Genomic DNA, 23509 nt, shown 5'->3' on the forward strand with positions numbered 1-23509 from the left:
CCTCAACCTCAAATTATGTCCTCTGGTTTTACCATTTTCCTTTCTCTGGAAAAGATTTTGTTCTACATTAATACCCTTTAAGTATTTGAATGTCTGAATCATATCTCCCCTGTCTCTCCTTTCCTCTAGGGTATACATATTCAGGGCTTCCAGTCTCTCCTCATACGTCTTCTGGCGCAAGCCTCCTATCATTTTCGTCGCCCTCCTCTGGACCGCCTCAAGTCTTCTTACGTCTTTCACCAGATACGGTCTCCAAAACTGAACACAATACTCCAAGTGGGGCCTCACCAATGACCTGTACAGGGGCATCAACACCTTCTTCCTTCTACTTTATACAGCCCAGAATCCTTCTGGCAGCAGCCACTGCCTTGTCACACTGTTTTTTCGCCTTTAGATCTTCGGACACTATCACCCCAAGGTCCCTCTCCCCGTCCGTGCATATCAGCTTCTCTCCTCCCAGCATATACGGTTCCTTCCTATTATTAATCCCCAAATGCATTACTCTGCATTTCTTTGCATTGAATTTTAGTTGCCAGGCATTAGACCATTCCTCTAACTTTTGCAGATCCTTTTTCATATTTTCCACTCCCTCTTCGGTGTCTACTCTGTTACAAATCTTGATATCATCTGCAAAAAGGCACACTTTTCCTTCTAACCCTTCAGCAATGTCACTTACATACATATTGAACAGGATTGGCCCCAGCACCGAACCCTGAGGGACTCCACTAATCACCTTTCCTTCCTTCGAGCGACTTCCATTAACCACCACCCTCTGGCGTCTGTCCGACAACTGAAGTGAGGCTCACCGGCCTGTAGTTTCCTGCTTCATCCCTGTGACCACTTTTATGAATAGGGACCACATCCGCTCTCCTCCAATCCCCAGGAATCACTCCCGTCTCCAGAGATTTGTTGAACAAGTCTTTAATAGGACTCGCCAGAACCTCTCTGAGCTCCCTTAGTATCCTGGGATGGATCCCGTCTGGTCCCATCGCTTTGTCCACCTTCAGTTTTTCAAGTTGCTCATAAACACCCTCCTCCGTGAACGGCGCAGAATCTACTCCATTTTCTCGTGTAACTTTGCCAGACAATCTTGGTCCTTCTCCAGGATTTTCTTCTGTGAACACAGAACAGAAGTATTCGTTTAGCACATTTGCTTTCTCCTCATCACTCTCCACATCACTCTCCACATCACTCCAGAATGTTCCAACTTTCACTTTAGCTTTAAAAAAAAATACCCAATGACTTCATTATAAGCAGCTGCTTGCTGGAATATGCAGGTCAAAATGCACTAAAACGTGATTGGTCCTGCATCTTCTTTGTTTCATCCCAAGGGACTTCTGGGTTTGAAGCACACAGAATGCATTACCTTGCTTCCCCCATAGACTTTAATAGGGATGAACTGAATGAGCTGAAAACATAAGAACATAAGAACTGCCATCTCCGGATCAGACCTTAGGTCCATCAAGTCCAGCGATCCGCACACGCAGAGGCCCAGCCAGGTGTACCCTGGCGTAACCTTAGTCACCCGAATCCCTCTATACGCCTTGCAAGGAGATGTGCATCTAACTTGCCTTTAAATCCTAGAACGGTGGATTCCGCAGCAACCTCCTCCAGGAGAGCATTCTAGGTGTCCACCACTCACTGCGTAAAGCAGAACTTCCTGATATTTGTCCTGGACTTGTCCCCTCCTCAGCTTCAGTCCATGACCTCTTGTCCGAGTCACATTAGACATCGTAAATAACTTTTTTTCCTGCTCTATTTTGTCGATTCCTTTCAGTATTTTGAAAGTCTAGATCATATCCCCTCGCAGTCTCCTTTTCTCAAGGGAGAACAATCCCAGTCTCTTAAGTCGTTCCTCATATTCCAAGTTCTCCATACCTTTTATTAGCTTCGTTGCTCGTCTCTGCACCCTCTCCAGCAGTTTTATATCCTTTAGGTTGGGAGACCAATGTTGGACACAGTATTCCAAGTGTGGGCTGACCATTGCCCTATAAAGTGGCATTATAACTTTCTCCGATCTACTCGTGATTCCTTTCTTTATCATGTCTAACATTCTATTTGCTTTCTTTGCCGCTGCCGCGCATTGTGCCGACGGTTTCAAGGTCCTATCTATCAGTACACCCAGGTCCTTTTCTTGTTCGCTCTTACCCAGAGTTGCACCTGACATTCTATACTCGTGTTCCTTGTTCTTTCTGCCTAAATGCATTACTTTGCACTTTTCCACATTAAACTTCATCTGCCATTCTCCGCCTATTTCTCTAACTCAGTGGTTCCCAACCCTGTCCTGGAGGAACACCAGGCCAATTGGGTTTTCAGGCTAGCCCTAATGAATATGCATGAAGCAAATTTGCATGCCTATCACTTCCATCATATGCAAATCTCTCTCATGCATATTCATTAGGGCTAGCCTGAAAACCCGATTGGCCTGGTGTTCCTCCAGGACAGGGTTGGGAATCACTGCTCTAACTGACACAAGTCACTCTGGAGTTCCTCGTTATCCTTCTGCGATCTGATTGCCCGGCATAGCTTTGTGTCGTTTGCAAACTTGATGATCTCACTGGATGTTCCTTCTTCTAGGTCATTGATGAAAATATTAAATAAGATGGGCCCAAGTACCGAACCCTGGAGCACACCCCTAGTCACTTTCTCCCAGTCTGAGAACTTCCCATTTATGCCCACTCTGTGCTTTCGGTTTTCCAGCCATTTGCCTATCCATCTTAGTATATCTCCCTCTATTCCATGGCTTTGTAGTTTCCTGAGAAGTCTTTCATGTGGAACCTTGTCGAACGCTTTTTGGAAGTCCAAGTATATTATGTCCACTGGTTCTTCACTATCAATTTGTTTGTTCACGGTCTCAAAAAATTGAAGTAAATTAGTCAAAAAAGGGTTTGAATTTTTTAGGGGGGACTGAGGCCATTTGACTTGGAACCCCCAAACCAAACTGAATTCCGATTAGTTTTCCAGTTTGCTTGATTCAAATGTACATCCCTATTCCCAGAAATAAAATAGACATTCTGGACCTGATTCTATTTAGTTCGCCTAAAATCTACGCCATCTAGTATGGCGTTAAGTGCAATTCTATAAAAGTAAGGCGCACTGCATAGAATCGTGCTTAGTGCCGCCGAAACAGACTTAGATGTCGCTAGGCGTCCCAACTTTAGGTGCATCTAATGTATGCCAGGGTTTTCTTTGCCTAAATACTGGTGCCTAATTCACAAAGAGGTGCCTAACTCAAAAACATATCCCTAACCACGCCCAATTTTAGGCAGGCACTTGGACTAGACGCCTACTTTTTATAGAGTCGTGTTTTTCCAGTTAGGCGCCTAACCTTCAAGTAAAGCCAATTATGAGGTGTTAAATGCCAATTATAGGCACTGATTAAGCCTATTAATTAATTAAGTTAGGCGCCTAAGGGGCCGGATTCTCAAAACTTACCGTGCCTTTAATGATGGTCGCTAAACCTGTTCCAGCCAGTTTAGTGTGGCAGCATTTCATCACCTGATTATCAGAAAGGCTCACTGTGGTCTTTTCTGAGCTTCCTAACAGCCTCCGATTCTGCCATGGGAATGTATTACAGCGAGGTCATAAATATTAAAATGGTAGTAAAATGGACTCGTTAATATTTAAATGAGCACGCCAAGCAATTCTCCATCATCCTAACTGTTTCTCTATGCGCCCGCATCTGGAGTACTGCGTCCAATTTTGGTCACCATATCTTAAGAAGGATATGGCGTTACTCGAGAGGGTCCAGAGGAGAGTGACACGTCTGATAAAAGGTATGGTAAACCTTTCATACGCTGAGAGATTGGAGAAATTGGGTCTCTTTTCTCTGGAGAAGAGGAGACTTAGAGGGGATTTGATAGAAACTTACAAGATCATAAAGGGCATAGAGAAAGTAGAGAGAGACAGATTCTTCAAACTTTCAAAAAATAAAAGAACAAGAGGGCACTCGGAAAAGATAGAAGGGGACAGATTCAAAACGAATGCTAGGAAGTTCTTCTTTACCCAACGTGTGGTGGACACCTGGAATGCGCTTCCAGAGGACGTGATAGGGCAGAGTACAGTAATGGGGTTTAAGAAAGGATTAGACAATTACCTACTGGAAAAGGGGATAGAGGGGTATAGATAGAGGATTACTGCACAGGTACTGGACCTGTTGGGCCGCCGCGAGAGCGGACTGCTGGGCACGATGGACCTCTGGTCTGACCCAGCAGAGGCACTGCTTATGTTCTTATGTTCTATCAATCGCCGGGTGATTCTCCAAGTGCGGCGCAGGCTTTTGACAATCAAAAATTACCAGCTGGTCTGGAGGTGCCGGTACTGTGAAAAACATGTCTCAGGCATGTGTTTCTGGCTGTGGCTCATGATAAAATTAAAAAAAAAAAAAAATGCACCGTTCACATAAATTATAGTAGTATAGTTTTATAATAGTTTCCGGGAAAAAAATGTCAAAAGCACGTGTTTCAGGTACATACATGCTTGTTAAAGGCCAACACTTGCACCTCCCCTCCCTTCCTTTCCCCTCCAATAGCGCTGGCACAGCTATGATTGGCACAACACCCACATGTGATGCATGCCTGTGACGTGTGTATGCAAGTGTCCTGCACTCCAATAAGGCATGCCCAAAATATGCATGTCTATAACACAAGCGCACATTTACACCTCTGTCTGTGGACTATTTTGTGCATATGCCAATCGCTAACACCAGCTACTCATCTCATGTAAATATGGCAACCCTCTGCGAACCTCATTTGCATTCAGGGTTCTTGAGAATGACTCATCTTTTTGAAATCATTACATTTATGGCCGCAACAGCAGTCCGTCGAATTTTACCAGTGATATTAGAGAATCCAGCCCTAAGTTTAGACAGATTATATAGATATAACATAACATTGTGCTTATTGACCGCGTAACCAGAAGTTCAACGCGGTTTACAAAAAGTTATAAAAGTAAACATGTTACATGAAATAAGATGATTCATTAAACAGTCAAATATTTAGAAAAAAGATAGGTCTTCAATTGTTTTCTAAAATGGCCATAGGAATGGGTAGCAAGCAACAATATTCGGAATTCGTTGTCATGAAGAGCTGCCTGAGATGCCAAAGTATGATTTAGAAATTTCTTACTCCTGCAACCCTGGATGGAAAATTAAACAAAGGATGAGTTCTTCTACTATGTCTGTATGATGCTAAAGAAAATCTACTGACTAAGTAAGAAGGAGCTGTAACAGAAACTGCCTAGTTTAAACAATACCCCGGCCTCCATTGGCAGCCAATGCAATTTGTGATCAAATTTCTTCAGGCCACAAATCATTCTGACCGCTGTATTCTGTATTATTGTAAGTCTTGCTAATTCTTTCTTGGTGCCAGTTTATAATGCTGTGGGTTTCAGTGCTAATTGTATCTCTGTTGATATGGATGTATTCCGCTTGGTCTTGAAATTGTTTTTAAAGCTTTCTAGGTAACTAAACAGAGCTCAAATGAAGGCCTGACACAAGGGTAAAATTGTTAGCTACATTTTCTGGTGCACGAAGGTTATTTTTTTTATCACTTTCCACTTTAATGGAGCTGCCATCAGCACCCAGCAGGCCAGGAAAGAGCTGAAGATATATGAGGCTGAAAGTGAAGCAATAAATTCAGAGACAGAGAGAGCCAGAATAAGGAACATGTGTTAACGAAGACAGTCTGTGATGAGCAGGATAGGGAGTAGGAACTGATAGGTGGTCAGTCACTAACTACATTGCTTCAGATATGTGTTCTGCCCTCTTCTTGTGCTTAAAGGTTTTCTGCTGAAGCATTCATAAAACTGTAGAAACAGAGACCGGGTACATGATACACCCTCCACTTGATCCACAGTACATCCTGAGAAGATAGGTACAACATACTCCAATGAAAAATAGCCCATACCTCTTGCTTTTAGGGAGCAAACAAGGATTTGTGGGGTACTTCCAAGGGACTGGACTGGACACAATTAAAGAAAGGAGTACCAGCATTTGAGAGGGAATAGCATGCTGAGCAGGCATTCCGCCATCTAGTGGAAGCTGGATTTCATCAAGGAGGTTCCTGGGTTGTTAGTGTATTGGCAGGGTCCTTTTCTCCTGGGTGCATCAGATTTCACTAGGGGGTATCTCATCCTTGATATATCAGCATCTCCCAGGTAAATTTATGGGTTTTTGATATGCTGACTTGTGGGGTAGGACTTGAATCGTTCTACAGGATGCTTGGAACATTTTTTCTAAGTAAGCCAGTAAAAAGGTTTATCCTGCACAATTTGTTTGTTGCATATCTAGGGTGACTGACATGTCAGCCACAACACTTTGCTTTTGCACAGTTGGAAGAATTATATTGTAATCTCCTGTATCTGGGCGTCACTGCAAATCTCAAGCATCTTCTTTAATTCTTATGTCATATTTGCCTGAGCAGACTAAAATGAACTAATCTGAATCCATGCATGTTTATTTCCAGCACGGCAGGTGATTCGTCACTTGCTGAAGACTGAACCAACAGAACGGATGACAATCATTCAGTTCATGAACCACCCCTGGATTAATGTATGTGCTATTTTCTCTACATTCTCCCTTACCTCCTTTTTCCTCTTTATTAAAATGTCTTTCCCCTTCTCATACTAATGTATATGGGGTACATAATTCTGAAAAGTTTCTACTTGGGTAATTAGCAGTTACTTGGGTAGAATTGGGGCTGATTCTGGCCTCCTCGCTATGCAGGCAAAAGTACCCATGTTGCAGAAGACAGGACCAGTAAATGACACACAGGGATTTCATTTTTAAATTCCTGCACATATTTTAGGGCACCGACTTTGACCCTGCAGAATCCATACAATAGAAGTACCTACAGAACCTCCATCCCATTAATTTTTAAAGTCAAATGTACAAACGAAGGGCTATCCGATTGCAAAGAAATACAAATACACTATACAAAGCAATAAGAATAAAAGGTTTACAGATAATTTTATCCCGATTGCTTTATATAGTGTACATGAATTTTTAAAGGGAAACACCAAATTTCTCCCTTCCCATACTAAACTATCTTTTTCCATCTCCCTTGCTTCACGGCTTCCTCTCTCCCCATACATAAAATTTCATCTTTTCCTGTCTATCACCTTTTAGGTTAATGTATTTTCTCTTTTCCTCCCAGTACTAAAACTGTTTCTCCATATTAATAAATTAACAATGAAGATCAGCTCCTGTGAAGGGATAACAGAACGCAGCAGTAGAAATGAGATTAGTGTATGCCCTGAAAATGAGAAAAAAAATTTGTGAACAAGCATGCTGAAAGCTGAATGCACTTCATTGCTTTTTCTGGCAGCAAACCACTTACAGGATCTGCGTCCGGGGAAACCACATGGCCTTTTCCCATTTGGACAGATAGTGTTTCATGAGGCCTCTGGCGATTTTAAAGTAGACCTATATTGATGAAAGAGACGGTGATAGTTATGTGATCTCCTCTCAGAACTATAATTATCCGTCAAGATAACTGCAGGCTCCTCATCTGATATTTTTAGTGGTGAAGAATTTTACATGTCCAAGCAGTGAGATGTTTCTTTCTGGTACTTACATGTTTGTCTGTGTCTCATTAGCAATCGATGGTGGTGCCACAGACTCCTCTGCACACAGCACGAGTCCTGCAGGAAGATAAAGACCACTGGGATGAAGTAAAGGTCAGTGAAGTAAAGGTCACAACTCATTGGTTAATTACGTGTTCAAACTAATGTAATTAGGCAGATACACCTTGAATGTATATACGTATACACAGCAACGGCAGATATAAGCATACAATATTTCTCTGAGGACAAGGAGGCCATACTATGCTCACAACTGGGGGCGTCATCCAATGGAGCCCGCCGGGACAGACAGGGAAAAATGCTTGAGTACTTGATTAAATTCATGTAGACCAGGGGTGCCCACACTTTTTGGGCTTGCGAGCTACTTTTAAAATGACCAAGTCAAAATGATCTACCAACAATAAAATTTTAAAAAAACACAACGCACACTGTACGCATAGAAAATGTTAATTATCATTCCTATTCCAGGGTTTTTCAAAGAGGTCAAAGCAGATGACTCTATGCACTATCACCTCAGTAACAACCATACAAAAATAGACAAATATACCCCCCTCCCTTTTTACTAAACCACGATAGCAGTTTTTAGAGCGCAGGGAGCTGCGCTGAATGCCCAGCGCTGCTCTCGACGCTCATAGGCTCCCTGCGCTAAAAAACTCTATTGCGGTTTAGTAAAAGGGGACCTTAGTGTAAAATATAGACAGCAGATATAAATTGAGACACATTTCGATCACTAAATTTAAAATAAAATCATTTTTCCTACCTTGTCTGGTGATTTCATGAGTCTCTGGTTGCACTTTCTTCTTCTGACTGTGCATACAATCTTTCTTCCCTTCTTTTAGCCTGTATGCTTCCTCTCCTCCACACCTCATTCCCTCCCCCAACTTTTCCTTCCTCTCTCCCTGCCCTTTCTTTCTCTCTGCCTCCCTTTCCTTTTTTTCTGTTTCTCTTCTTTCCTTTGTCTCCCTGCCTGCCCTTTTTCTTTCTTTCTTTCTCCCTGCCCTCCCCCAAGACACTGCCACTGCCATCGGGGACCCAAACTGCCATCGGGGACCAGGACCCAAACCGCCACCAATAACAGGCCCGAAAGCCGACGCCAATAACACGCCCAAAAGCCGACGCCGCCCCAACCTCTCCCTGCTTCGGCCGACCAGCATCGCGAGGAACTGTTGGGGGAAATGCCTTCGCGGAAACAGAAAGTAGGCAGGACCCGGCAGCAAGAAGAGGAAATGCTTCACTAACATGTCTCCCGCCTTAGCCCGTAGCGAACGCTTGCTTCAGGGCTCTCAACATGTGCGTGCAGGCTTCCCTTCTCCCCCCCCTCCCCCTCCCCGGGCATAACTTCCGGTTTCGGAGGGAAGAGAAGAGAAGCCTGCACGCACACGTTAGAGCCCGGAGCATAAGTTCGCTAGGGGCTGAAATCGTAGATCAGGACGGCAACACGAGTGCGATCGACTCGAGTTGCCTTCCTGAGCTACTGGTCGATCGCGATCGACGCGTTGGGCACCCCTGATGTAGACTGTTCTGAGCTCCCTTGGGAGAAAGGTATAGAAAATTGAATAAATACTGTCTTCTTTAAGAAGCTTTTGGCAGCATCCCACTGTGCATACACGGGTGTCCTCCTGCCTGTGGAGCAGAGAGGTTTCATATGTGGTCTGTCGTCAGCGCGTCAGACTTTTACTTTTTTTCTGGTGCCTCACCTTTGAGTATTTTGATTATTTTCCTCATTTTTTCCTGTGTCAGCCCCTTTAGTGTCCCTCATGCTTTTTGCCTGGGTTTAAGTTACCTTTCTTTTTTTCAGCTCCAGAGGCCCTCTTAGACCTGTGCTGTGGCCGGGATATAACAACTTTTTGGGGGGGGATGAGTAGCCTTTTTTCCCCTTTGATATAATGTCAGCAGTTTTCCCCTTTATATCCCAGATGATTCCCAGTAGCTTCAAGTGCTGTTGCCAGTGTAATAGGGTCATCTCTGGGACTGATCCCCATAACTGGTATCAGATCACGATTCTCCTTCCTGTATCCTCTTCCCACGCACGCAAAAGAGGACACAGAGAGCTAGAGAAGTTCAGTGCAAAAAAGTTGTTGGTGCTAAGTCCAGTCCATCAGTCTCAGCATTGGAAGCATTGGCCCCAATGGCTGCAATAGTTACATCTGACACTGGGAGTGCACCAGCATCAAGGAGATGCCTTTTGCCTCGACATCAGGCATTATGATAGTACCCCAGGACTGAACTGCATCAGAACCAACACCAAGGAGGAATGAGGATTTCATGTTGTCCTCATTAGTACTGGAGGACTGTAATGCTCTGCGCTTGTCCAAGCTTATAAAGATCAAGCATCAGTCTCCCCCTTGAAGCATGCTACCATGAGCTCTGAGGTATCGTCATCAAGAGAAGTGCTCACCCTCTATTGTGGATTTGCTGACACTGCAGCCAGGCTTTGGCTTCTGATTTGGCACCAAAAGATCTCTGCCTTTGCCAGGGCCTATCTTTGACTACCGGTTCGGGGCCATGTTTAGGGAAGAACTGGTGGACTTGCTGCAGCAGCAGAGCGCTTTGGCATTGAGGGCTCTTGTGCTATCCAAAGCACAATCCCAGCCTTAGGCCCAGGCTTTGCCTGTGGAGCAGATCACTGACACCTTTGCCTCAATAGGCATTAGAATTAAGATCAATCCATGTGATGACCCACTCAGCATCGGAATAGGAAGCTTCCCCAGGGTCCAGTGGTGAATTCATCCCTTAGCGCTCTGAGAGGCCTGGATGCTCAGCTGGTAGACCAAGGGAGGTAAGGGCTTTTTTCTTTCCAGAAGAATATCTTGAGTCTGATTCTGATTGGTCATAGGAGTCTAAAGGGGAGCCAGGCTTCTTCTCAGAGGAGTGGTCTTATAGCATACCTTCAGACCCCTCCCCTCCACCAGAGAGAAGGAAGTCTCTACCTAAGTCTCTTTTCTTTATTGGCTTTGTCAAGGAGATGACAGCCACCCTCCCATTTAAGTTGCAGACCAAAGATGAGCCTGGAGCAGAGTTGCTGACCATCTTGTACAGTGACTGTCCCCCTAGGGAGGTAATCATGATACTCCCTCCACACTTTTCATAGAGATGTACAGATAAAGAATTTGGGAGACCTCACTCTCTGTGGAGGTTGAGCCAAAGAAGGTGAACTCCATGTATATGATTTACAAGGCTCCTGGATTCAAGAAGGACCAGTTGCCCTACCCACTCCATGGTAGTTGAATTCACTCTCAAGAGGGCCAGAAGTTCCAGTACTCATGCCTTGGTTCCTCCAGGCAGGGAGGTACAGACGCTGGAGGTGTAAGGGAGGGTCATGCCTTAAACCCTCCAGTGGTCTTCTTGTCAGTTTTGGCACCTTTGGGGAACTTACACGCAACTAAAACAGGTCTAACCCTCTGCATCTAAGTTCTGCCTAGGAAATCTTTGATTATTCCCTCAGGTCGTCCAAGTCTAAGTCCGCCCAATGCCCACCCATTACACACCTCCTAACACACCCCTTTGAGCTCTGGATGCACAACAGCTTAGAAGTGCTGCTGAACGTCCAGAAAGTTGGTTTTGATTATCGGCACTTGGACGTGTCTTCTATTAGGAAGTCCAAGTACCGACTTAGGTGGGTTTTGGGACACTTCAAAGTTTTGATTAAGCCCCCCATAGAATAGATATAACATTAAAACATACAGGATTCAAAATCCTGAACAATGTCTTAAATTTCTGCTTTAATTCATAAAACTGCCTGAGAAAACAGATGTGCTTTTAAAAGTTTTCTAAATGAACTCAAGGACTTAATCTGTTTCAATTCCTTTGAAAGGAAGTTGCGTAACTGAGGTCCCAAGACCATAAAGATCGAGTCCCTATACATTACCAATCTAATTTGCTTAAAATCTGGAACATGTTTATGTTTATTAAAAGTTTTAACTGCACTTCAGTTTATCAACAGCAAAATATATTTAAAAAGCAAGAAAAGAAAGGAACGCCATGTAAGATGGGACAGCAGAGCCTGATTACTTGAACGAAGGGGGCGTCTTGGCACATGAACCTTTAGGGTTGTAGCCAGACAAAGTGGTTGTTGGTCATAAGGAATTTTAAAAATTAGTGTTAAACTGTTATTTATTATTTTATTTATTTTAGAATTTATATACCACTTATAGCCTATGTTAAAATGAATATGCTATTGAATAGGCAACCAATGAAATTGCTTAAGAATTGGTGCAATGTGACTATACAAAGGACTTCCTAAGATTACATGAGCAGCAACATTTTGAGCTATTTGTAAAGCTCTTAAATATTTTTTTTAGGCTAGGGGTGTCAAACGCAATCACATAATGGACCGAAATGTAAAACACGCGGGCCAAATTTTTTATTATGATACTGTGGCCCAGATTCTGTAACAAAAGTTAGGCACTTATTTCAGAGGCGACCAACTAGGTAGGCACCTATCTAAATTGAGTAACAAGCCCAATCAAGCTTTTTAATCAGCACTGATTGAAACCTAGGCGCCTATCAAGAAACTAAACTAAACTAAACCTTAAGTTTGTATACCGCATCATCTCCATAAAGATAGAGCTCGGCACGGTTTACAGATAAATTCAATGAGGGAAGGACATAATAAGAAATTAGAGGTTAAGAAGAGGATGGCTAGCTTTACATTCTAAATAGATAGCTTTGCGTTTTGGAGAAAAGCCAGGTTTTCAGATGCTTTTGGAATAATTGGAATGAGCCCAGGTTCCGCAGCGGGGCAGGGAGGTTGTTCCAAAGCTCAAGAAAGCTCAATTCTGTAACAAGGCTATGCATGTTAGGCCTGGGCATGGCTACGTGTTAGGCACCTTCTTACAGAATCGCTGCTCTTAAGCGTGCTTAAGCACTTACATGGGCGCCTAACCTTTACTGGCCTATTTAATGGGCATCTCCAAAATAAGTGCTGCTCAGCGTGATTCACTAAACAGCACCCAACTGTGCTTGAATCACGCTTCCTGAAGAAGCTCCAATTTGTGAAACTCGAGTTGTATGAGAGCAGTTGCTGAGGAGTCACAGCCTGACCACCGCTAAAAGGTAAGTATAGATTGCAAAGAATAGAGGTTAAGAGCTCATGGTATTGTGGTGGAATGAGATAGTGAACAGCTGTGATGGTCTCTGTGGTTATCACTAGAGGTTGTTGGGCCTGAGCTTTTCACAAAATAATATATTCACTGTTGTTTTTATAATATATATATTTAGAGCTTAAGAGGTGATTAGGGAAGCATCAAAATGTCAGAGCCCTGGCTGTGTCAGTAGTCCACTTGAGATCAGCCCCTATCAGTGAGATTTGCAAGGCTGCAACGTGTTCCTCAGTCCACACATTCACATCTCGCTACTGCTTTGAACAGAATACCCAAGGCGACAGTACTGGGGAATCTGTTGGGTGTCTGGAATCCAGCTGCATCCTCCTGGGCCCGTTATTTCAGTTTCAGGCTTCATCTTCACAACTAGTCTGTACAGTATATAGTTTCAGGTTAATTGGTTTCTTAAGCCTTGCCATTGGAAGTCTCTAATATCCTAGTGGTGGTGTTATCGGTGAGCTTGGTAGCTAGGATTCCCAGTTGTGATAATATTAGGGTCTGTTTGCCCTCAAAGAAAGCAAAGTTACTTACTTGTAATAGGTGTTCTCTGAAGGCAGCAGGCCAATTATTCTCCCTCCTCCCCTTGGAGTTGTCTTTTCCAGCTATGTTGTTATACAGCTGGTCCCATGCTCTCACATTGGGCAGGAAGACGCCCACATATGCACAGTTGAATGCTGCCAAAGGCTTCTTAAAGAGACAGTATGTTGGGTAGCATATACACTGGGCTCTGTCAGATGATATCACCCAGTTGAGAATAATTGGCCTGCTGTCCTCAATACCTGCTAGAGGTAAATAACTTCATTATCAACATTGCAGTGTCACAAACACACAAACAAAGCCAGGTGGAAAATTTCTAAACAGGCACAACAAGGTAGCATATCTCATTCATTAGAAATGTTGTAAGTATTACAACACTGCAGTACCTGAAAAGCACTGAGATCATGACCCTAAACAAATTATGGAGAATGAAGAGGTTATGGGACATTCCTATTCTGACCAATAAAAAATAGTAAAGAAACCAGACAAAATGATCTTGCCACTTAAGGAATACAACAAGCTATAAATGATTATTTCCATCTTCTAAAGGACTTAAATGTGCTGGGAAGCTCAGTAAATCTTTGGCATTTAAATTGGTGGAAATTTGGAACAGACTTCCAGATTCTTTAAGACTGTTAGGTCAATTACATCAATTTTGAAAAAATTTTTAAACTTGGTTGATTACACAATAGTCATCCAAGATTATTAGCTGACGAACAGTAGTTAAGAATATCTTACTTTTAACCCTTTAACATCTATCTAATCTTAACTAATAGCATCCTTTCTATATGGCCTATTAGTATGTTATCTCCTTTTTAATGAACTGTAAACCGAATCGAGCTCCTTAGGGAAATGATCCGATATATAAATTGAAGATTAGATTAGAAAACGATAAAATAGAAAATACCAGAACAGTATTGCTCATAGAGGTTTCAGTCCCAAGTGATTATTATGTGAAATCATGTAGAGAAAGAAAAGATCCTCATGTACCAAGAAATGTAGACTGAGACCAAGTAAATGTAACAGAAAAATCAGATTCCACAGGCCTGATTCACAGGAATTTTCAAACACACCTGGTAAGTTGCCTATACTGTACATGTAAGATTTTAAGCTCTTTTTGACATGATGCAAGTATGGGGAGCATTAACAGTTAATTTGAAATAATGTGAGGTCAAGAATGCCAGGATATAATAATAATATAATAATAATAACTTAATTTTTGTATACCGCCATACCCAGGGAGTTCTAGGCGGTTCACATCAGTTAATCCAAAGTTACAAACAATGAGGTTTTTGAGGTTAACAGTAAGGAAGGAGCAAGTCCTTGAAGTTAACTAGATTAGGAATGTACAATAAGGTGCAAGTCATTGAAGTTAACAAGTTAGGAATGTAAAAAAGAAGGAGTAGTTGGAGATTCCAGATCTTTGGTGGAAGGAGTGAGAGAAGTAGAAGAAGGTGTGTTAAGGGTTCTATATTTGAAATAAGTGTGTTTTGAGTTGTTTTCTGAAGTCTAGGTAGGTGGGGGCATCGAGCATAATTTGGGCTAGCCAAGGGTTAAGTTTAGCCACCTGGAAGGAGAAGGTTTTGTCAAGGAACCTTTTGAAATGGCATAATTTCAGGGACGGATAAGGCAAACAGATGAATCCTGCGGGAGCAAGAAAAAACCATTTGGAAACATTGTGTTCCCCCCCCCCCCCGAGACCCATTTACCAAAAACAAACTCCACAAAATAAAAGTATAGAAAGACTTGCTCTGTATTATTGTCCCAGGCATACGGTTCTAGATGCAGAAACATGCCACAAACAGTCTAAGCTCACAATGCATTTCACATTTCTATAGACGTGCTCTGCAAAGATACTCATCCTACTAGTGCATATATACATACAACACTCAAAGGAACACTTGCTCAGACAATTCTTGTAAGGATATGTGTATAAGTGATTAATTAGTCCTGGAGAAACACTCAATTATACAGATTAGCAATTAGCAATTCCCAGTGAGTGGGCCACAAGATGGAATGGTCAGTGTGTAGGAGGGAGAGCAGCTGCTGTTCGGTAAGTATTGGAAGCTTAAGGGGGGAGAGAAGGTTGTTTTTGTTTTGTTTTGTGTAATGTTTTGTGCACTGATTCAATTGCCTCTATGGAAGCTTATAGGTAGTATAAACAAATGTTAGATAAAATAAATAAAGTCTTCCTGGTCAGCACATTTTTTGGCACCATGAGCTGTTACAAATTCACTATGCTAATCCTGTAATGCACAAGATTGGCCTAACCAGCCCGCTAGTTTTGAAACTGCTCATGGTGCTGACATTTGGAAAGGAGCAGTACACTGGAAAGGTTTTGGGTTGATGGGGTTTTGTTAGGATGCCCTTCCATTGTCACTAACACTGGATTTACCAGGATGCGTGTAAATACACGATACTAGTATTATGCATGAAATACGTAGGATGAGTGTATTATGGTATAAAGGGCAAATTCTATAACAAGTGCCTAAATTTAGGCATCGGTTCAAATGCTTACAGATGCCTAAATAAAAGGCGGCTGAAATGGCCACTGGAATCGTGGCTAGTTAGCCGCTTTAGGCTGCGGAACACCAAAGTAGGCATGGCCAATGCCGGAAGTGGCATTAGGAGGGCTAAAGTCGCTACTCAGCCGTGAATCACGCCAAGATAGGTGGCTGAAATGTAGGCCAGGAAAACCCTGGTCTATATTTCAGCTGCTTATCTCTGCCGTTATACCACAGCAGCCAATAGAGGGAATTCATCTGCCACTATTGGCTGCTGTGGTATAACGGCAGAGATAAGCAGCTGAAATATAGACCAGGGTTTTCCTGGCCTACATTTCAGCCACCTATCTTGGCGTGATTCACGGCTGAGTAGCGACTTTAGCCCTCCTAATGCCACTTCCGGCATTGGCCATGCCTACTTTGGTGTTCCGCAGCCTAAAGCGGCTACCTAGCCACGATTCCAGTGGCCATTTCAGCCGCCTTTTATTTAGGCATCTGTAAGCACTTGAACCGATGCCTAAATTTAGGCACTTGTTATAGAATTTTCCCTCCCCAAAATTCCAGCAGGGACTCCCCAAAGCCACAATTCTGTAACTGGTGCACAAGTCGGATTGCTTGTCAAACATTCTAGGGCGCCAGTTATAGAATTGCGGCTTTGGGGAGTCCCTGCTGCTCTGCTGATGGGGGAGGGAGGAATTCTCCTGCCACAATTGGCTGAGTGGCCGTGGCAGGGATCCACCAAACCCCCCACACTGTCTGAGGCAGGAGGGATGCTCACTCCCTCCTGCTGGCACCTGCCACAACACCCCACTGAACACCCCACCATCATCAAAATCCACCCCCATACCTTATCCTTGAAGGCTGACAAGGGATGCTCACTCCCTCTGGCTGGCACCCCCCTTAATATCCCCGGCAGGAGGGATGCTCGATCCCTCCTGTTGGCATCCCCCCGAACACCCCACCCCCTCACTAAACCCAACCAGTACGTTTTTCTTGAAGGCCGGCTGAAGGGATGCCCATTCCCTCTGGCCGGACTAGGAAGGAGAACTAAGACTCCGGTTGGTCCAGGTGCCTAAAGCCCCTCCTATGAGAGGGGTATTAAGTGCCTGGGCCAATCAGGGTCTTAGGCCCTTCCCAATGCATCCCAGGATGCACCGGGAAGGGGAAGGCCCACCATTTGGAAGAGGCGGGCCTGCTGGCCAGAGAGAGTGGGCATCTCTACAGCTGGTCTTCAAGAAAAAGGTATGTGAGTAGGTTTCATGGGTGGGGTATTCGAGGGGGTGCCGGTAGGAGGGATTGGGCATCCCTCTTGCCAGGGATGTTGCTTGGGGTGCCGACAGGAGGGAGTGGGCATCCCTCCTGCTGAGGATTATTGCAGCGGATGCCAGCAGGAGGGAGTGTCCATCCCCCCCTGCCATGAATAGTGGGGGGGGGGTTTCAGGGGTTCCTGCCATGGCTGCTCTGCCAATTGCAGCAGGGGAATTCCTCCCTCCCCCATCAGCTAAGTGGCAGGGACTCCCCAAAGCCGCGATTCTGTAACCGATGCCCTAAAATGATTGACAGGTGATCGGCAGCCGCTTTTAAGGCGACCACCAGCTGGTTACAGAATCTGGTCCTAAATGCATAAGATGAGGTATATATAGGGTGAATATAGTTTACTCAAGTGTATATATAGGGTGAATATATAGTGTGTAAATACTGTAAACACAGTAAAAAAAGACTAACCCCTCTTTTATGAAGCTGCAGTAGGCTTTTCTATTGCTTGCCACAGCAGTATTAGCTCCAATTCTCATAGGAATTCTGTGAGCATCGGAGCTAATACCACCGCAGCCATCGATAAAAAAGCCTACTGTGGCTTTGTAAAAGGAGCCCTAAATGTAAAAGATAAGATATGTAAATATATTATAATAACACTACAGAAGCTCATATATGGAAAGCCATCACAGAAACACTCTTAACTCTCTATTGTAACATCATTACAGAAGCTCTATTGTAACATCATTACAGAAGCTCATGTAAACTGCTTTGAATTGACTTCACGATCATTAGTAGCAGAATAGAAGCTTTCAATAAACAATAAAACTAAAATACTATCTGCAGTAGTGATGTTGCCTTTTTGTAAGGCACTTTGCTCCAAATGTTTACCAGTTCACAATATATACACTAGTTACTAGAAGATAACTATGAACTCCACATTTTGCCAGCAAATTTTGTCTTCATGTGCAGGAGATGTACCGAAATGTCCAGGTGCTACACTGTTTGGATAATGGTCATTCTGCTCTATTTGTAGGAGGAAATGACCAGTGCTTTGGCCACTATGAGGGTGGACTATGACCAGGTGAAGATCAAAGATTTGAACACATCCAACAACCGTCTGCTTAACAAACGCCGCAAGAAGCAAGGGGATGGTGCAACTGCATCTACAGGATGCAACAACCAATAGGAGCACGGGAAGGGAACAAGAAAATCAGGGCTATGGAAAGAAGCTGTAAAGAAATGCCTGAAACGAGTGGAGTGGGACTTAAGTCCTCCCAGTTCCACAGTAAAAGATATGGCACCAATGCAGAGACTAGGCTTGGGGCAAGAAAGCTGGGTTCTGTGCCTCAGGGAGGGCCACAATCCGCCACAAGTTTTATGTTTAGGGGAGAAAACGATTTGTTTTGATTTTTTCACATTTTTCCTGAACCTTTTAGTGAGTTGCTTTCTCTCTGCAATGAGAGAGGTTTGGCAGTTTGGTATTAATATAAGCCCTCTCCAGGATGAAATGAGGGAAAAGATTGGAAGGACACAGTTGGGTTCTGATTTATAATAGTCTTCAGAATCTCTGGGGCCAGCAGTCCCCAGGGGCCAATGACACTATTACTAGGCCATTGTCACAGAGGCTTTGCTCAGAAGTGGGGCAAGCTGACAGAGGTCAAAGTCAGCATGTGGTGTGTTGCTGTTTATGAGTAATTTTGGAAACCCTGGGATTATCTAATAGCTGCTAAGTGAAATCAAGCAGAGTGATTTAGTTGTCATCCTACTGGAATTAAATACTAAGCACTAAAATCCTTTCCAGTTGAGATCTTCATTCAAGGATCTATACTAGATTTCTTAAGCCAAGAACAGTATGACCCAATGCAAACATTCAGGCTTTGAATTAAAAGCTTATCAAAGGCTTGAAAGGGAGCACGTTTCTGCATTCTTTATAGGCCCATCTTCCTGCATGGACTTCAGCTATTTTGTGCCCTTGGGGAAACCTTTTGAGGAGTATAGTCTGGGGAGAGGAACTTCCTGGTTTATCATTTCTCCCTTGGATCTGCTGACTATGAAGAAATGAAATGCTTGCCACATAAACAAAAATTTCAGAGGCATAAAATCAGGCTGCTGATTTGGGCCATAGCTCCAGAAATAAATCAGTGTTATATGATGACTCCTGAGTACAGTGAAACAAACCCAGGTCTCAAATTGACTAGTGAAAACAGTCTGAATCTGAACTTTTATCTTATTCTCTGCATTTACAGTGCAGGTTTCTTTTATTCATATATGTTCAGCTAGCATGGAAAAATTGTGACTGAAGAAACTGGATGGAAAGAGCAGTAACAACCATAATTCAAAACCAAGAATAGTCCTGTTTGTCATGAGTACATTTTAAGCTCTTTCAAGCAGGAACTGCCTCTTATAATGCTATAGAAATGATTAATAGTAAATCCTTTTCAAGTTTATTTAAAATTTGATTGGATTGCTTTTACAGAGTTTCAAAGCGATGTACATTTTTAAATTAATAGGAAAACAGACAACTTAAAATAATATACAATTACATAGACATGACAATACACAAGAGGAGAAAGGGAAAAACTACAATTGTTATAGGAAAATGGAGAAGGTTTTAACACAAGGTAGGGGTGAACAAATGAGAATGAGCCTCAGTTCAAAGGATAGTGATGCATTTTGTTTTAATATGGAGCTCCTTCTACTAAAAAGCAATAGAAGTTTCTACAGCAGGCTGGCAAGGTAAATGCTCTGACACTCATAGGAGCCATTTACGATAGTGACAAAGATGCGTATTTTCAAAGCTGTTAGACTTACAAAGTTCCTTCTTGAACAACAGGACTGGTAGTCTTGACTAATGGGTTAAACTCTCATTAGCCATGAGGGTTGTAGAGAGCCCACTGTTTTGTTTTCATGCTCCACTTCCTATCACTCTGGAATGAGCTCCACCCCCCTCAGTCTTACTCTCTACAAGTGTGGAGTAGGGAGCCTGTCTGTCCTGCTCGAGTTTATTTATTTTTGGGGTTGGTTTTTTGTTTTTAATAATCCAGTCAGAGGCCTTCGATGCTGCAGAGGATCCCAGTCATTCTGGTGCATTTCTGGCTGTGAGAAGATACAGACTCTCAGGGCTGAGGTCTGTAGCCTACAGACACATGCCTCACATGATTCCTGTGTGGTCAGTCTGCATCAGTAGCTCTCAGAACTCAGGGTTTGTACCCTTAGGGGTAGCTAAGTCCATAACTAAGCTCTACCTGATGGTTTCTGAGTTCCAGCAGTGGTTTGCTACACCTAAAGTGGATTTGCTGGTGACGCAAGTTACAAAGTGAACTTCATCCCCCCAGTGAGAGAGGAGTAGTCCTCTAGAACACACAGGACCACAAGATAGACTTTGTCCTCAAGAGACAATTCAAGACTGCAGCGCTGAGACTGAAAGCAGTGGCGGCAGCATCTTATGAGATTCCACTCTCAGTTAAGCCAGGATCTAGATCTAGACAGCAACACTAACCCCCAGTTCCTCTTGGAGGGGATTGACTATGTTGCGGATGCTCTCTATGACCTTTTCAGGGTCTTGAGCAAGGTCTCAGCTTATGCCATTTCTGCCCACAGAATGCTCTGGATTAGGTAGTGGGTGGGAGATGGCCTCCAGGGTGACCCTGAGTAAACTGCCCTTTCAAGGACAGTTTCTCATTGACAAAGGCCTGGATGATCTCTTGACTAGTGTGGCAGATTGTAAGCTGAAATCCTTACCAAATAGCAAACATGGAATACAAGAGGGTCTGGCAGGGGAAATTTTCATAGCTCTCGGCATTTTCGCCAGTATTCGGGAGTCCTCCAGTCAGAGGGCATTCCAAGGCCAGAAACAAAGTTTTGGGAGCATCAGGCATCCCCAAGCATTGCAGCTTCTAAGAAACAGCAATGATTCCAGGACAGTGGCCATACCCTTGAAGGTGGGAGGCAGGCTGGTAGGTACTGGCAGGCTTGGACACAGATCTCTTCAGATCAGTGCATACTGAAAGTCATTTGGGAGGGGTACAAACTAGAATTCTACTGGCCCCTCCCAGACCTCTTTCTCACTACTCTGGCAGGAAAGCCGTAAAAGGCGGCCCAGGTGCGGGCACCGATTCAGAGGCTCATTGCTCTAGGAACCATAGAGCCCGTACCGCAAGGAGAATGAAGCTTGGACAGATATGCAATATACTTCAGCATGCCCAAAAGAGATTCAGAAGACCGATTCAGGATCTAAAGTCAGTCAATGCAGCCCTCAAGAACCCCTGCTTCTGCATGGAAATGGTGCGGTCGGTCATCGCCTCAGTTGTGCTGGTGGAATACCTTGCCTCTCTGGATTTAATAGCATACTTGCATATTCCCATCTTTCTGGCTCACAGAAAGTTCTTGAGGTTCCATATTCTGAGCAAGCATTTCCCATTCTCTGCTCTTTCCTTTGGCCTAGCAACAGCACCACAAACCTTTAAGCACCACAAACCTTTACCAATGTGATGGTTGTAGTGGCAGCACACCTCCACAAGGTGGGAATTCAGGTACATCCTTACCTAGACACCCTTGAGAGACGAGGGAATGACAACAGTAGATCAAGTGGTCCAGCTCCTACGGGCATTGGGATGGGTAGTCAACTTCAGGAAGAGTCATTTGATTCTGATTCAGTCCCTGGAATACCTGGGAGTTCATTTTGAGATGGCACAGAACAGGGTCTTTCTCCTGGAAGCACACAAAACAAAACTCGTGAGGCAAATTCAGGAGATTCACGGTCTGCCGGCCCCCCAGCTTGGCAGTATCTTCAACTGCTGGGATCCATGGTAAATACAATAGATGTGGTACCCTGGATGAAAACACACTTGTGCCCTCTTCAGGAGTTGCTCCTTTCCAGGTGGTGTCCACAGTCGGATGCCCTGGCCCTCCTACTGCCATGGTCAGGCAAAGCATGGAGCAGCCTGGCCTAGTGGCTGGAGCCACAGTCCTTAGCCAGGGGAATGCCACTATGCAAGGATGGGACAGATGACCCTGCTGCTAGTATTGAGGACCCAAAAGCAGTGTCCAACTTGACTGCTACATCCACCCTGTAAAACTTAGTGAATGTATGGAGACTAGACTAAGTGGCCGCCTTACAAATCTCTGCAGGTGAGACTGCTCTAGACTCTCCCCAAGAGGATGCGATACTGTGAGTAGAGTGCGCCTTCGTTGCCACTGGAGATTTCTTTCCGCTTCCAGTATAGGTAGGAGATATGGCCATCTTGATCCTCCTGGATACGGTGCTTTAGATGCCGATCTCTCCTGAAGTGCCGCATTCATAAGCATAGATATGCTTAAGGATAAACCTGATGCTTTACATTGGGAAAGAGCAGGTCAAGAGGCTATAGAGGACCTTACTGGGTCAGACCAATGGTCCATCAAGCCCAGTAGCCTGTTCTCACAGTGGCCAATCCAGGTCACTAGTACCTGGCCAAAACCCAAGGAGTAGCAATATTCCATGCTACCAATACAGGGCAAGCAGTGGCTTCCCCCATGTCTTTCTCAATAACAGACTATGGCCTTTTCCTCCAGGAACTTGTCCAAACCTTTCTTAAAACTAGCTACGCTATCCGCTCTTACCACTTTCTTGTGCTGCTGTTTTTGAAGGCTTTTCTGGGAGTTTGTTTGGATAAAGACAGTGACATTATAAGAACCAGAGAAGCTAACTGACAGGGTGTGGCTTAGTACCACACCAGTTTGTTTGGAGAAAGTTTTTGTTCCTATCTGCTTATCTACTACAAAAGTATGTTTTCTTTTTTTCCCTGTGTGCTGGGGCAATGCACAACGTGGCTGCCAAGGGGAAAAGTTAAGAAGGACAAGGACTGAGCCAGAACAAGTTGAAAGCTTTGTTTTTGGCATTTGCATTTTTCTGTTTGATGAAACACCCAGGAGACTAGGGGGAATTGGGGAAAATCCACCCGTCATCTCTGCTGAGGGAATGTGGACAGCATTTTGTTTAGTGCTGAATAAAGAGTTGGCTGAATTTCCCTCTTGGTGATTTGTGGTGCAGCTGAAAAAAAAATGCCATTAAGAAACAAGCTTGGAACTTTTGAAGCCCTACAGTTTTCTGCTATTGTTTGGACTCTTTGGGGAGATTTGTTTGTTTCTTGTTTTCCTTCTGTGAAAAGGCTGATAGTGAAACTGAGTATGTGTTGAAGCCTGTGACCGAGCGCGGTCAAGCTGAGCTCAGGAAGTGACCTAACCTAGTGCACACAAACCTCAGCCGAGCGGTTTTGCGAGGTTCTTTTGGTAGCTTGGTATTGGTATAATAAAGAGTTTTCACAACAATGGCACAGTTTCTTGGTATAATTTATTGTTCACAAACTGTAAACAAACTTCCAGATGGGATTTTCAGCTTTGTATCCCCTTGTATCATTCAGCATTCAGAAAACAAAACAATTTTCAATTCCGAGCCCTCAATATCAGAAAAGGAAAAAAAAATCTTGTCCAAACTGCCACACCTTGAATTCTGTCACTATTTTCATCTCCATTACCTCCCTCAGGAGG

At 43.7% G+C, this 23509-nt stretch overlaps 1 protein-coding gene across 3 annotated transcripts in view; it reads left to right on the forward strand.

Annotated features, from left to right (window-relative positions):
• MAPKAPK3 (MAPK activated protein kinase 3) overlaps nucleotides 1–23292 on the forward strand; it is a 134858-nt gene extending 111566 nt beyond the window's left edge. For all 3 annotated transcript variants that reach the window (XM_033926321.1, XM_033926323.1, XM_033926322.1), the window contains 3 exons: nucleotides 6465–6550; nucleotides 7597–7677; nucleotides 18015–23292. In XM_033926321.1, the coding sequence (XP_033782212.1) occupies nucleotides 6465–6550; nucleotides 7597–7677; nucleotides 18015–18167 (320 nt within the window). In that variant the 3' untranslated portion in view covers nucleotides 18168–23292. The remainder of the gene's footprint in view (nucleotides 1–6464; nucleotides 6551–7596; nucleotides 7678–18014) is intronic.
• Nucleotides 23293–23509: the final 217 nt, after the last annotated feature.

This window comes from Geotrypetes seraphini, chromosome 17, assembly GCF_902459505.1.
Source record: "Geotrypetes seraphini chromosome 17, aGeoSer1.1, whole genome shotgun sequence".
Lineage (NCBI taxonomy): Eukaryota > Metazoa > Chordata > Amphibia > Gymnophiona > Dermophiidae > Geotrypetes > Geotrypetes seraphini.